General features: G+C 41.5%; 1 protein-coding gene across 5 annotated transcripts in view; it reads left to right on the top strand.

Moving 5' to 3' along the window:
• Positions 1 to 11734, top strand: part of LOC143289900 (monocarboxylate transporter 14-like) — a 39021-nt gene extending 27287 nt beyond the window's left edge. For all 5 annotated transcript variants that reach the window (XM_076599132.1, XM_076599133.1, XM_076599131.1 and 2 more), the window contains 3 exons: positions 4837 to 4974; positions 6960 to 7010; positions 10203 to 11734. In XM_076599132.1, coding sequence (XP_076455247.1) covers positions 4837 to 4974; positions 6960 to 7010; positions 10203 to 10534 — 521 coding nt within the window. In that variant the 3' untranslated portion in view covers positions 10535 to 11734. The remainder of the gene's footprint in view (positions 1 to 4836; positions 4975 to 6959; positions 7011 to 10202) is intronic.
• The last annotated feature ends 3965 nt before the right edge of the window (positions 11735 to 15699 follow it).

Genomic DNA, 15699 nt, shown 5'->3' with positions numbered 1-15699 from the left:
TGCAAAAAGCACTACACTGCGATTAGACCAGGACAGCAGGTCATGGGATATTTACGTAGGCGCAGGAGGAAGGGTGTGGGGGGGGGGGGGGGGGGGAGGTTGTAGGTGGTAAGATGTGAGGCTACCACTTTTGTTTTCTTGTTGAGTTTCACTTCTCACATGTTGATTTGTGGAGGAAGGTGGCAGAATGGTTAAGACGCTCAGCTGCCAATACAGAGAGTCCGTGAGGGTGTGGGTTCGAATCCCGCTCTCGCCCTTTCTCCTAAGTTTGACTGGAAAATCAAACTGAGCGTCTAGTCTTTCGGATGAGACGATAAACCGAGGTCCCGTGTGCAGCACGCACTTGGCGCACTGAAAAAGAACCCATGGCAACGAGAGTGTTGTCCTCTGGCGAAATTACGTAAAATGAAATCCACTTTCATAGGTACACAAATATGTAAGCATGCACTCAAGGCCTGACTAAGCGCGTTGGGTTATGCTGCTGGTCAGGCATCTGCTCAACAGATGTGGTGTAGCGTGTATGGATTTGTCCGAACGCAGTGACGCCTCCTTGAGAAAGTGAAAGTGAAAGTGATTTGAAATAACAACAACAAAAAACAGCAACCCCCCCAAAAAAAACAAACAAAAAACAAACACACCCTTTGCTGTAAAGAAAAGAAGATCAACCATATTTTGAAAAAAAAACCATAGTGAAAAAAATTGATGATCTGTCTTGTCAGCTGTCAGCAGCTGTGAGGAAATTTCTTTTGGTATTTCCTGTTGCATCCACGACAATGAAATGAACTTTGTTGTCAGCTTCTCATTTTGAGCAAATGTTCACTTTTTTGTGTGTGTGTTTTTTTTGTGGATATTCTTTCAAATTTCTATAGTGTAGTGCTTGGGTATGCTCTGGCCTGGCCATTTACTGAGAGAATATTTGAATATGTCGGTATTTGTTTTCTGTTGATATATCATCTCTTTCTTTTTTTTTCTTTTTTTTTTTTTTTTTTTACAGTGCACGCAGAAAAAATAATCTTGCAGAAAAAGTGAAGAGATGATATTTTGAACACTAGGGCTGAAGTTGAACAAAAACAACATCAGCTTTGAACCCAAAAAATAATGCATATGCATGTGAGCTTCTGTACTGGTGATGTCTTAACTCACTCAGTACGGCCAGTCCTCTCTTCTCCTCTACACAGACCCCTCGGATGTCCAGTGGGTGTCTGAATGACCCAACCTTTAGCTTCCATCGTCAGAATTGTGGTATTCTTTGTCAACATTCACCTCTTCAGTATGAGAGCCTTCCGCTTGCAATATTTTGATGATGGTAATTGGGGTGAAACGCTGTTAACGTCGTCTCTTTCGCCGTTCGTATGGAGAGAGTTAAGCTGTCTGCATTTTAGTTAAGTATGTATACATGAGGTTATAAAACGTTGAATTGAGAGTTTTGAAATACGTGTTTGATTCAACTTTTGGACGCCATGGCAGAACTGGGTTCTGAGTTGGACCTCTGATCAGTGTTCACCAGTGACCGGGGTTTGAAGCCTCATTTTGCCATGACGTTGTGTCGTTTGGGGAAAGACGTTTTTCTCCAGCATCCCCGGCCCTGCCTTCCTATGCTGACCCCAAGACACAGTGGATATGATTTCACTGCCCCAATAGCCGTAAAAGGCTATGGGATTTTTTTATTTTCAACTTTGAATATTTAATTTTCAGATGGATTACAATATTTTCAGAAGAATTACAATGTGTGTGTGTGTGTGTGCGCGTGTGTGGTGTTTGTCGGCAAGTTGAAGGTGGAGAGGCTGGCAGTGTTCATACAAGTTTTATAGTGGTCTGTTTTCCATATCTTTGTTTAACAGGGTGATAGGGGGTATGTCTACAAGTTTTTAGAGGGTGAGTATCTTTTTCTCTCCATCCGTTTTAGTGGGTGAGTATGTTTGTGAGTATGCCTGTCTCCCACTCATTAGTGAGGAGGAGAATGTTTTATCTCCCACTTGTTCCATCGGTGAGTATGTATGTCTCAAGTTTGTTTTGTTTTTTTGGTTGGCAAAATAATGTTTTTCTGCCTTGTTTTCACTGGGTGAGTATTTTTTTTTTTCATGCGTGAGTGTGTCTTTATTTATGTGAATTGAAATGTCTGTCTTCAGATTCAGTCCAAGTATGAAAATAATTGAAAGTGTAGTATGTCTCATGCTTGTTGAGAACACACATAGAGTATGATGGGTGAGAATGTGGTGAGGGGGAGTGTGTGTGGGGAAGGGGTGGGGGAAGAGAGGTATTTTTCCCATAGTGAAGTCACATTTTCTTAATACACACACAAGACCTGACCTGTTGGCTTTTATTATAAAAACTGATGTGGGGTCCCGACATGTTGACCAGGTGACTGGAATAACAAAAAGTGGAGAAAAGAAAAAGAAAAAAAGGGAATGTTGCCAAAATGTTAGCACTGGTTGATACCTGTTGACATTTTTGCTGTCGGGGCGGGGGCGGGGGGGGGGGGGGGGGGGGGGGTTAGGAGGGGGATAGGGGTTGGAGGGCTGAGTCAGTGCTGTCACTGGGTACAGTGCACCCCACTGCAGTTACACCCCAGGTCATGGCAGATAAACAGGGGGGGGAAGGTGGTTGAGGGTAAGGCTACCGTTTGTTTCCCCGCAGACTTTCATGTTCTTACATTGTATTCTTTTTGTGGATTATTTATCGTGACTGTGATTATTTACTTTAGTGTTGTTGTTTTTTCCCCTGCCATTTTTTTTTTCTTTTTTCAGTATTCTACCTGGGCTGGTTCACGCTTGATAACATCGCTGTCTGATTATTGATTATTTTGTTCTTGGATGTTTTGGGTTGTTGTTTTTTGTGGTTTTTTTTTTTTTTTTGCAGTTAACATATATGAAAGATTGTTTTTATATTAACTGTTTAACACCCAACAGTATTTTTTATGTATGTCATGTAACTGTTGAAACATTTTGTAGTTGTTTTTTGTTGAGTGTTTTCTTTCTTTCTGTCGTCTTTTTTGAAAAAAATCTTTTTAATAGACGTTTTTGATTTAACATTTTTCTTGTTTTTTTGAAAGATTTGCCTGTGTTTTGTATGGATTGCAGTACACAGATGTGAGGTCATACAGGTGTATGTCCGGTAACTGCTTGTTTATTGTTGCGTGTTTTATTTCAAAGACATGCTGTTTGTTTCTGCTGCGTCACCTTGTTTCACTTTTTGTTAACCATGCAGCATGTGTGTGAGAGTGTCTTCTGGATTGGCTGGGGTTGTGCCAGGGTCTTTCTGGTCGTTACCCTAACGCTTTTTTTTTCTCAACAGTGAAAGGTTGAAGGTACTGAGAGAGAAAAGCTTTCTCCTTTTTTTTGTTTTTTGTTTGTTTTATTACTTTGTTTTGTGATAGTAGGTTGTATATTTCATGGTTGACATGCAAGTTGTTTTTTTAACTGTTGTTATTTCCTCTTTTTTTCTTTTTTTAATCATTTTGCGATGTTGGGATGGGTTGTTTGTTTTGTGACTGATCTGATCTGGTGTGTTGTGGCAGCGCCCAGGGCTGATATACAGGCCGGCTTGTTGATTGCTGAAGATTGTTGAGAGGATGCACAACAAGAGACTGCCACAGAGTTTTGTTTTCTTTTGTTGACAGGGACGCTGCAGCAGAGGTGTCTTGATGAAGGAATGAATGGATATTTATACGGTGCCTGTCTTCAGTCACAGACCAAGCTCTAAGCGCTTTACAAACTCGGGGTCGTTTGCACCACAGGCTGCCTACCTGGGTAGAGCCGACTGACTGCTGCCATTGGGCGCTCATCATTTGTTTCCTGTCTTATTCAATCAGATTTCAGGCACGCATACATGCACACTCAAGATGACTTGGTAACATTTTTTTTTTTTCCAGTGTTACAGCTCTTGTGTGGGTGAGGGGAATGGGGGCTGGGTGGGTGTGGAAGTGGGGTGGGTGGGTTGCTGGAAGGAGAGAAACGTTCCTGCCTGACGACACTGCAGTCAGCAAGCCCCATGGTGGTTGTGATTGTTTTTTTGCTGCTGTTGTTTCGTTTGACGGAGGGTGTGTTGTGGTGTTTTGGTTGACCTGTCATTGTAGAGTGGGTGGGTTGCTGGAAGGAGAGAAACGTTCCTGCCTGACGACACTGCAGTCAGCAAGCCCCATGGTGGTTGTGATTGTTTTTTTGCTGCTGTTGTTTCGTTTGACGGAGGGTGTGTTGTGGTGTTTTGGCTGACCTGTCATTGTAGAGTGGGTGGGTTGCTGGAAGGAGAGAAACGTTCCTGCCTGACGACACTGCTGTGAACAAGCCCCATGGTGGTTGTGATTGTTTTTTTGCTGCTGTTGTTTCGTTTGACGGAGGGGTGTGTTGTGGTTTTGTGGCTGACCTGTCATTGTAGAGTGGGTGGGTTGCTGGAAGGAGAGAAACGTTCCTGCCTGACGACACTGCTGTGAACAAGCCCCATGGTGGTTGTGATTGTTTTTTTGCTGCTGTTGTTTCGTTTGACGGAGGGGTGTGTTGTGGTTTTGTGGTTGACCTGTCATTGTAGAGTGGGTGGGTTGCTGGAAGGAGAGAAACGTTCCTGCCTGACGACACTGCAGTCAGCAAGCCCCATGGTGGTTGTGATTGTTTATTGCTGCTGTTGTTTCGTTTGACGGAGGGTGTGTTGTGGTGTTTTGGTTGACCTGTCATTGTAGAGTGGGTGGGTTGCTGGAAGGAGAGAAACGTTCCTGCCTGACGACACTGCAGTCAGCAAGCCCCATGGTGGTTGTGATTGTTTATTGCTGCTGTTGTTTCGTTTGACGGAGGGGTGTGTTGTGGTTTTGTGGCTGACCTGTCGCATGGTGTGGGTGTGCCGTAGGAGTGACCTATGGGCCGACGTTCCTCCTGGTAACGCCCATACTGATCCACTACATCGGCCTGGAGGACCTGTCCGTGGCCTTTGGGGTACTCATGCTGTGCTGTGGGTTTGGCTACATCACCGCCCCTCCGCTGGGAGGTGAGGGGGTGTGTGGGTGGTGGGGTGGGGTGGGGTGTGGGTGAGTGTTGTGGGAAAGGAGGGTGGTGGGTGTGTGTGTGTGTGTGTGTGGATGAGGTGTGATGGGGTGGGTGGGTGAGTGTGGGGAGGAGGTGTGTGGGTGTGTTGGTGTGGTGTGGTGGGTGAGTGTTGTGGGAAAGGAGGATGGGGTGTGTGTGTGTGTGTGGATGAAGTGTGATTGGGTGGGTGGGTGAGTGTGGGGAGGAGGTGTGTGGGTGTGTTGGTGTGGTGTGGTGGGTGAGTGTTGTGGGAAAGGAGGGTGTGTGTGTGTGTGTGTGTGGATGAGGTGTGATGGGGTGGGTGGGTGAGTGTGGGGAGGAGGTGTGTGGGTGTTTGTGGGTGTGTGTGTTGGTGTGGTGTGGTGGGTGAGTGTTGTGGGAAAGGAGGGTGGGGTGTGTGTGTGTGTGGATGAGGTGTGATGGGGTGGGTGGGTGAGTGTGGGGAGGAGGTGTGTGGGTGTGTTGGTGTGGTGTGGTGGGTGAGTGTTGTGGGAAAGGAGGGTGGGGTGTGTGTGTATGGATGAGGTGTGATGGGGTGGGTGGGTGAGTGTGGGGAGGAGGTGTGGGGGTGTGGTGTGGTGTGGTGGGTGAGTGTTGTGGGAAAGGAGGGTGAGGTGTGTGTGTGTGTGTGTGTGGATGAGGTGTGATGGGGTGGGTGGGTGAGTGTGGGGAGGAGGTGTGTGGGTGTGGGGGTGTGGTGTGGTGTGGTGGGTAAGTGTTGTGGGAAAGGAGGGTGAGGTGTGTGTGTGTGTGTGTGTGGATGAGGTGTGATGGGGTGGGTTGGTGAGTGTGCGGAGGAGGTGTGTGGGTGTTTGTGCGTGTGTGTGTGGGTGAGTGTTGTGGGAAAGGAGGGAGGGGTGTGTGTGTGTGGATGAGGTGTGATGGGGTGGGTGGGTGAGTGTGGGGAGGAGGTGTATGTGTGTGTGTGTGTGTGTGTGTGTGAGGAATGTATAAGTGAATGAACGAAATGTGTGTGGTCTCAAGGACAGGAGGAGGGAGGTTGGGTGGGTGGGGTGGGGGATGGGGGTATGTGTCATGTGTGGTGTGATGGTGTGTGAATAAATATGTTTATCCTGGATGATGTAGCATTGTGTTCCGTGTATTTGATTGTATGTGTGCTGTGTGTGTGTGTGTGTGTGAGTGTGAGTGTGTGTGAGTGTGAGTTTGAGTGTGTGTGTGCGTATTTGAGTGTTACATCCATGCATGTACTTTTATGCTTGTAAACTTAAGATGTTTAGAATGATGCCATTGTCAGTTTGTCAGAATATCATCATCACACAGTTAGTGGGAAGATGTTGGTCTTGAGATGCACTGAACATGGCCCATTATTTTTCATTTTGTTTTGTTAATTTTTTTTTTTTTTAATCTTATTTCTTCAGAAAATTGTTGTTTATCTCTCTTATTACTCAAATCAGTTTTATGACGTATTTATTTCTTTGGTTTATTTACTTTCATTTGAAATATGCTGTGTTATATAAATCCCTTGATTGCTGTTCCCATAAGATTCACAGTCATAGTAACATCACTGATGACGTCATCCAAAGAAGGGAAGTAACTCTGGAAGGCTGACAACGCACCCATTGATCTGCAGGGTTATCTTCTGACCATTTTCCCCAGTTTGGGGCTAATTGTTCTGGATATTGAATCTTGACTTGAAACACCACTTTCAACTGTTGTTTGTTTTTGTTTTTTTTTGGGGGGGGGGTTGGTCCTATCAGTCAAGGAATTTATGATATGTACATATATATATATTGTTGTTGTTTGTTTGTTGTTGTTTTGTTTGTGTTTTTTGGATAGGCTCTTAAGGCATGACCATTGCACTGGGGGGGTGTGTATGTCAAGAATCTGCTGAAAAAACGGAGATGTGTAGTACACATGGACCAGTCTGTACACTCTGATGTCTTCTTGAAACTGAAACTGAAACTGAAACTGATTGTGGTTTTGCAGGATTGATGTACGACTTCTTTGGCAGCTACAGGATTTCCTACTACATTGCTGGTGAGACTGTGATGTTCTTGTTGTATTGTATTACTCTTTTTTGTCACAACACATTTCTCTGTGTGAAATTCAGGCTGCCCTCCCCAGGGAGAGCGCATCGCTGCAGTGACAGTGCCACCCATTTTTTTGGTATTTTTTCCTGCCTGCAGTTTTTTTATGTTTTCGTATCAGAGTGGATTTTTCTACATAATATATTTTGCCAGGGACAACCCTTTTGTTGCCATGGGTTCTTTTACTTTTGTTGCTGTGGGTTCTAAGTGCATGCTGCACATGGGGCCTCGGTTTATCGTCTCATCCGAATGACTAACGTCCAGAACACCACTCAAGGTCTAGTGGAGGGGGAGAAAATACTGGCGACTCTGCCCGGATTTGAACCAGTGTGCTCAGATTCTCTCGCTTCCAAGGCGAACGCGTTACCTCTAGGCCATCACTTGTTGTTACAGATGGGGAATGTATTGTGTGTGTGTGTTAAAAGGTAATTGAGTGTTTATGTATGTTGTGTGCATGGGGTGGCAGGGGAGTGTGGTTGGATAGAATACAGACAGAATGGAAACAAGTGCGTGTGCATGCACACATGCGTGAGCGCTTGCACACACACACACACACACATGCACGTGGGCACGCACATACACACCTACATACACATACACATCTACACACATGCACACACACACACACACACACACACACGCACACACCTATACACATGCACACACACACACATACTGACAGAGAATTGAGAGAGTGAAAGAGGCATATGTGAGAGAGAGAGAGAGTGAAAGAGGCATATGTGAGAGAGAGAGAGAGAGAGAGAGAGTGAAAGAGGCATATGTGAGAGAGAGAGAGAGTGAAAGAGGCATATGTGAGAGAGAGAGAGAGAGTGAAAGAGGCATATGTGAGAGAGAGAGAGAGAGAGTGAAAGAGGCATATGTGAGAGAGAGAGAGTGAAAGAGGCATATGTGAGAGAGAGAGAGTGAAAGAGGCATATGTGCACATTTAATCAGTCAGTTGATCATTTAATACCTCCTCTGTGCCACTTTCAGATGGGTACATTGTCAGTCAATCAAGTATCTTGTTGCGCATTGTGGACATATGGTTTATTCTTTTTTTGTGAGTCAGATATATGGTTTGTGTATTGGGGATGATCAGCTAATGCAGCAATCAGTCAGGTATAGTTTCCTTTTTGGCAGTCAGTTAATTCGGTTAATCTGTCAGTCAAGAGTCAGATATCTAATCTGCATACATTCAGTTAATTTAGTCATTATCAGTCAAGTATCGAGTCTGACTGATAATTTAATTCAGTCAATACTCAATCAGTTATTTGATTTTAGTATGGAGGACGATTATTGTTTCATGTGTCTGCTTTGCATGTTGAGGATGATCAGATAATTCCATCAATCCTAAGTCTTTTGTTTCAGTCATTTGTCTTCTGTGCATCTTTTTCAGTTTCTTTATGTTTTAATGTAATTATCTACTTGTTTATTCTGTTTATCTGTTTGATTTCATTCTGTGTCAGTGTCTCATACAAACTTGTATTTGTATTTGTATTTCTTTTTATCACAACAGATTTCTCTGTGTGAAATTCGGGCTGCTCTCCCCGGGGAGAGTGTGTCGCTACACTACAGCGCCACCCATTTTTTTGCATTTTTTTCTGCATGCAGTTTTATTTGTTTTTCCTATCGAAGTGGATTTTTCTACAGAATTTTGCCATGGACAGCCCTTTTGTTGCCATGGGTTCTTTTACATGCTCTAAGTGCATGCTGCACACAGGACCTTGGTTTATCGTCTCTTCCGAATAACTATCGTTCAGATATGATATCAGATATGATTCGAACCAGCATGCTCAGATTCTCGCTTCCTAGGCGGACACGTTACCTCTAGGCCACCACTCCACTTTTGGATATGTGGATCAGTCCACATGTTTTGACATCTTGAAACTGAAGTTGAATCCTCACTGGCTCAGTCTAGTGTCTACATTTTGAGGACAGTTAACATTCATACAAGTCACTTGCCATGCACATGTTGGAAGATCTTATATTTAATGAAATATCTGCCTAACACATTGGAGACAGGTCAGTTGATAGTCAATCATTGATTGTATCTATTTTCACATTGGGGACGGTCATATATTCAGTCAAATATCTAGTTTGCATTTTGGGAAAGATCATACATTCAATCACATATCTAGCTTGTACATTGGGGAAGGCCATGTATTTAATTAGGCATCAGCTTTGCACATTGGAGACAGGTCAGTTTATAGTCATTCACTGATTGTATCTACCTGTTCAGTCAAGCACCCACCCTGCACATTGGAGAAAATCATATATTTGATCAAGCAGTCTGCCTTACACATTGGGGAAGGTGTGCATGCCTGAAATCTGATTGAATGACACAGGAAATGAATGATGAGTGCCCAGTGGTAGCCGTTAGTCGGCTCTATCCAGGTAGGCAGCCTGTTGTGCAAATGACCTTGAGTTTGTAAAGCACTAAGAGGATAGGTGCTGTATAAGTATCCATTTAATTCATTCATTCATATATTCAATTACATGTCTACCTTGCACATTGGAGACTGGTCATTTTATTCAGTCATTGATTGTATCAACCTTGCACACTGGGGACGGTCATATATTCAATCAAGCATCTACCTTACACACTGAGGAAGATCATGTATTCATTCAGTAGCACATTGGGGAAGGTCATATATTCATTCAGTATCTACCAGGCACATTGGGGAAGGTCATATATTCATTCAGTATCTGTCAGGCACATTGGGGAAGGTCATATATTCATTCAGTATCTGTCAGGCACATTGGGGAAGGTCATATATTCATTCAGTATCTGTCAGGCACATTGGGGAAGGTCCTATATTCATTCAGTATCTGTCAGGCACATTGGGGAAGGTCATATATTCATTCAGTATCTGTCAGGCACATTGGGGAAGGTCATATATTCATTCAGTATCTGTCAGGCACATTGGGGAAGGTCATATATTCATTCAGTATCTGTCAGGCACATTGGGGAAGGTCATATATTCAATCAGTATCTACCATGCACATTGGGGAAGGTCATATATTCATTCAGTATCTGTCAGGCACATTGGGGAAGGTCATATACTCGTATTCAATCTACTCTCTACCTTGCACACTGAAGACGAGTCCTTCAAGCAGTGGTTAAATCCCGTGCTGCTTTCAGGGGCCACGGTGGGGGCAGGAGCATTGTCGCTGCTGCTGCTGCTGGTCATCAAAGACCTTCAGCCGATGGAGGAAGACGGCAGCCGGAAACAAGAAGCGCTGATGACCGCTGATGATCAGAAAGATTCCAGCGATGACAACAACGATGATGATAGCAACCGCGCTTCGTCCCACACCAAAGAAAATGGGCATGCGGACAACATTGATGACGGTGACCGCACTCCATCCCACGGCAAAGAGAACGGGCATGCTGAAAAGCCTGCCGTGAATGGTGTGCATGTCATTGATGACATGGATGACTTGTGTAAGTTTATCGACCACCGACCCTCCTAGTGGTGAAAGGCGAGGAGGAGGAGAGGAGAGAGGTGGTTAATGTGTGTGTGTGTGTGTGTCACTGTGTAGGTGTGTGTGTGTGTGTGTCACTGTGTAGGTGTGTGTGTGTTGGTGTGTATTTGTGTTAATCAGTGCATATGTGTGGAGGGAAGGAGGCAGTGTGTGTAAAAAAAAAAAAGAAAAAAAAAGAAAAGAAAAGAAAAAACTCCCATACAAAAAAGCAAGTGTATGAACACACAACAAAAGAATCTTTCGATTTTCCTACTACTTTTGCTTTCCAAAAAAAATTGTGCTCAGCTTGAGAATATTATCACTGTAAGGATTACGCATAGTGAGAGTGTGTGTGTGTGTGTGTGTGTGTGTTTTCACGAATGCATGTGCAAGGAGAGAGAGCAATTCTGGTCAGAAAGGAGAGGGTTTATGTTGTGTGTTTGTTTTCGCTTTGTGCAGGGGTTTTGGGTTTTATTTGAATAATGGTGTTCAGATTGAAAAAATCATCACTGTAAGATCAATTGGTGTTTTATTAGATAATGGTGTTCATGTTGAAAAAAACCCCAAAACAATCATCACTGTAAATAGGTAATAAAAGGGCAGTGTTTGTGTTGTCAACATTTTATTTAGATGAAAAGAGTGTGTGTATGTGTGTGTGTGTGTGTACATGCATGCGTGTTTGTTTATGTGTATGCCTGTGTGATTTTGTGTGAGTGTGTTTGTGCGTTTCTAACATGCATTAATTTTGTTCAAAGGGGAGGATAGGATTTGATGAGGAAACAAGTGTACATAGAAAAGAATATTTCAGCACAGAAGTGGGCTTTTGTGGAGTTTTTTTGGTTTTATATTTTATCTCTCCACCATTCAGTTGTCTTGCACCGTTAGTTTGATTACAGTGTTCATATTGAACCAGTTATTAGCTTTAAATTCTTGTTGTTGTTTTTCACTGTGTTGTTTATTAGAGTGTAGTGATCAGGTTTTGCGAATCGTCTGTGTAGATATCAATGTTTTGTTTTTGTTTGTCAACTTACGTGTTATCTCTTGGGTTGTTGTGTTCAGTTTGAAGTGACCGTCAGTGTAGAAGTAATTTCAGTATTGATGGCATTTTTAACTGAAGATTTCTTTTGTAAATAGTTTGGGAAAAACTGGCATCCTTTTTTTTTCCTTTTTTTTTTTATTAGTATTATTTTTTTTTAGAGTGTGTGTGTATGTGTGTGTGTGTGTGTGTGTGTGTGTGTGTTTGTGTGTGTGTGTGTGTGTATGTGTGTGTTTGTGTATGTTTGTGTATATGTGTGTGTGTGTGAAAGAAGGGATAATCTTTGGATTATTCTTTGTTAAACAAGGGACAGAGAAATACTTTTTTTCAAGAAGGTAATTAATTGACATGACTTGTCCATGTCTCATAGAATGTGTGTGTATGTGTGTGTGAGAGAGACAGAGACAGAAACAGATAATGTAATGTCATTTTTGTACATGTGAATAGTAGATAAAAACTTCAGTGTATCCTTGCAGTCTCCCCTCATGAAGCTATCAATCAATACACAGCAAGCATAGAAAAGTGCTAAATGACAGTTGTCTGCGGTATATGGGAGCAACTTTTAAAGTGTTACTGTTGGGAAAAGAGTTGTATTTAGATTTTTTTTTAAATCACATATTGAGAACTAGAAGTAGATTTTTTTTTTTATTTTTATTTTTTAAATTATTTTTTTTTTTAATTTTTTTTTTTTTACTTCATACAGAATGTCTGTCAGTGATCTCCCACTATTAATCCATCTTTCCAGCAACCTTTTTCCCGTGATGTTGCCTCTCACAGGTTTTATGTTTGTGTTGTGCTGTGTTGTTTTTTTCATCTGTTTTTTTTATTATTAATTTTTTTTAACTCCTTTAAAAACAACAAAAATCGGTTTACATTTCATTTTGAATTTGGTTTGTGTTATTTGTCATCTTGCGCAACAAAATTTTCCATGACCAAGAGAGACAAAATACAATTTGCATGTATATCTGAAGTCGGGTGTGTTCGATTGGTAACATAGGAAATCTTTTCTTTTCTTTTTTCAGATGTGACAGTTTTATTTTTAACACACTTACATTTTTTTGTTTTTCTGAGCATTGAGGATATTACCATGAGTGGTCGGCTGGACTATTTGCTTGGCAAGGTAAACGTCAGATGTCTTGGGGCTGTTGTTGTCTGATGATGTTTAACAACGAACATTTCATGTCTAAGTTACAGTGTCCCTGATGTTCTGGTGAACTTGGATCAGTTCATAAACAGATCTCCATCGTGTGATTGCAAGGGTATGTGACATAATTTCTAAGGCCATTGCAAAGTGTAGATTTCGCACTGCAGTGCTTGTGTGTGGATCTCTTTGAAGGGACCCCACCTGTGTTATACCTTTCCCCTCTTTGTGAAAAAGACAGAGTCTTTGATCAAAGCACTTGACATATTTAACAACTTTGTCCTTCCTTAACAGCCCATACGTGAGTATTTCCGGTGATCTGTTTTTGACAAAATGCTTTTGTTTCCATGACTTCCAACCTTTTATAGGTTCATTTGCTTTACACAGCCCACCCAACTTCCACTAGTTCCTCACGCATTTCTCCAATTTTTCTGGACATTTTCAGGGTTGTGTGCAGAGTTTACTGATTAGTGGCGCTTGTTTTGTAAATTGTGAATACCCTACAAAATGTTGGGAGGCTGCCAAAAGTACAAACGAACTAACACACTGACGCTCTGGTTCACATGAGCACAGGGTTGGTTAAACACTCAGAATGGTGGTGTTGTCCTTGAGGTTTAATTATGTGGATCGGTGTTTGTGTGCTGTTATTGCTTTTGTGTTTAACGAACCTGGGTTTGATGTCAGTTTTGATGTTGTATCAGTAACGATATTGATGTATACCTTTCCTGTGGGGAGTAAGGTCCCGTGGGATGCAGAGAATACCTTTCGGTATGAACAGCTTCCCAGCCTTCTGGAAATTTGCTGCAAGAAATTTCCTCATTTTCCGTGGTGATTTGCTTCTGCCGTTTTGAATTCTTTACCAGTGTCTCCTTTTTCTGCCTTCCCAGTCCCAGTCCATTCCCCATTTGTTTGCATTTTTTTTCCCAGCAAGCCATGACACTTTTTTAAAATATATTTTTTAATTATTAATTTCTTTTCCACATTCTGTAACATATGATTTATTAGTGATATTGTAGACTGTGGGATAGGCACTAGCTGTCAATTTTGCGGTGTTGTTTGTCTACATGGATCTTTTATATATTTTTTGTGCGGGTTTTCAGTATTTTTTATCCTTTTTTCTGGGGTTAATAAATTAAACAGAAGTGCCGGCATTCTCAGAACAGCCTCTTCTTATTTGCCTCCAGGAGTTTAATGGTTCAGAAATGTCATGAAATGTCGTGTTTTCAAAGGTTTTTAATTGTTTAAAAGATTTTTATAGATGTGATTTTATGTTTCTAACATGGTTTTAATTTTTGTATTTGGTTGGACAGTCCTGATATTGCTCTTCAGTCTCAGCTGGACTGTCAGCAACAATGTAAATGTTAAAACGATTTTGATGGTGCATTATTATTGGTACTTATATAACTTTTTATTCCAAAAATGTTGTCACAGATTCATGCAAAGCACAAAGGGAGATAACTATATTGACACAGATTCACTGCAATCGACAAAGGGAAATAACCACATTGACCCCCCCCCCCCGCCCCCCCCAACTCACCACTCATTCCCAAGCCCTTTGTGTTGAAACATTGAAAGAAGTAACAAACTGCCCTTGTCATACACTTGTCAGCCGATTGATGATACATGTATCTGTCATTGCAAACATCAATAGCTCCCTGTTCCGGAGGTGTAAGCATCATGCGTGTGGTGATGGTTGTGTAATTTTGGCAACAGATTTGATGGACGATTATGATCACTAGTTTTTCTTTTTCTCGTCTTGTTTTTGCTATTGTTGTTGTTGTTTTTAACTGTAAATATTCTGATATCATGTATTTGATTAATCTGTCTGTCTCTTGATGTGTGTGAGAGTGTGTGTGTATGTGTGTGTGTGGAACTAAGTACATTTTTTCTCCCCCTCTGATCATTGCCTGGAACTGTCAGTGATTTCTGTCAGCATGTTCATTACAGTTGTTTGTTCATTCTGTACAGATCCCCGATCACTTCAATCAGATATTATGCGAGTGTCTGGACTCCCTATAATGACCTGTTGTGAGAAAGAGAGAATTTGAAGAGTTAGTGTTATAAAATCTCATTCATTAACTCTCTCAGAGCTTATTCAGACAGCTGAAACCAAAACCCAGCAGCAGACAGCTGAAACCAAAACCTAACAGTTTAATGTTGAAACACTAAGAAATATGTGTTTGTGTGTGTGTGTGTGTGTGTGCGTTTGTAAAATGTGGTCAAATACAGGTTTTATTGTAGCTATTCAGTGAAGTGTCTGCATGTCACCTAGAACTTATGTCTCAATTCACATAGTAGAATCACTTAGAATTGTGAATAGATTTTAAAAGTGAAACTGGTTTTTCTGGACACCCATTCCTTACCCCTTCCATGATAGCAGATGGTGTGTGTGTGTGTATATATATATATATATATGTATAATTATTTTTTAAATTTTATTTTTTATTCATAACTGTTATTATTATTAATATTATTATTACTTTTATTATTATTATCTTTTTTTTTCTTTTTTTTTTCTCAAGGCCTGACTAAGCGCATTGGGTTATGCTGCTGGTCAGGCATCTGCTTGGTGGATGTGGTGTAGCGTATATGGATTTGTCCGAACGCAGTGACACCGTCTTGAGCTACTGATATTGATATATATATATATATATATATATATATGTATGTATTTTCCAGTTCAACGTTCAGAACAGTTTTTGACAGTGATGGATGAAATTTTGACAACACTTCAGGCAGAAGACTTGAAGGCAGAATGTTTCTGCTCCAAAATGGTTTGAAATGATTCTGAACCATTGTGACTTTTTGTAGGTAGTAAATTGAAACTGATCCACTAATCTGAAAAGAAATGTGATCCGATTTCCTCGGCAGGATACTCTTTTTTTTTTCTTTTTTTTTTTTATTATACATCACCTCAGATCTGATTAAGAATTAGATAATTCCTGAGTGTGTGTGTTAGTTTACAGTACACACCTTTACAGACAATTACAAGACAGG

The sequence above is a fragment of the Babylonia areolata genome, chromosome 14, assembly GCF_041734735.1.
Source record: "Babylonia areolata isolate BAREFJ2019XMU chromosome 14, ASM4173473v1, whole genome shotgun sequence".
Lineage (NCBI taxonomy): Eukaryota > Metazoa > Mollusca > Gastropoda > Neogastropoda > Buccinidae > Babylonia > Babylonia areolata.
The sequence above is the reverse complement of the archived record's forward strand: the minus strand, read 5'-3'. Positions and strand labels throughout refer to the sequence as shown.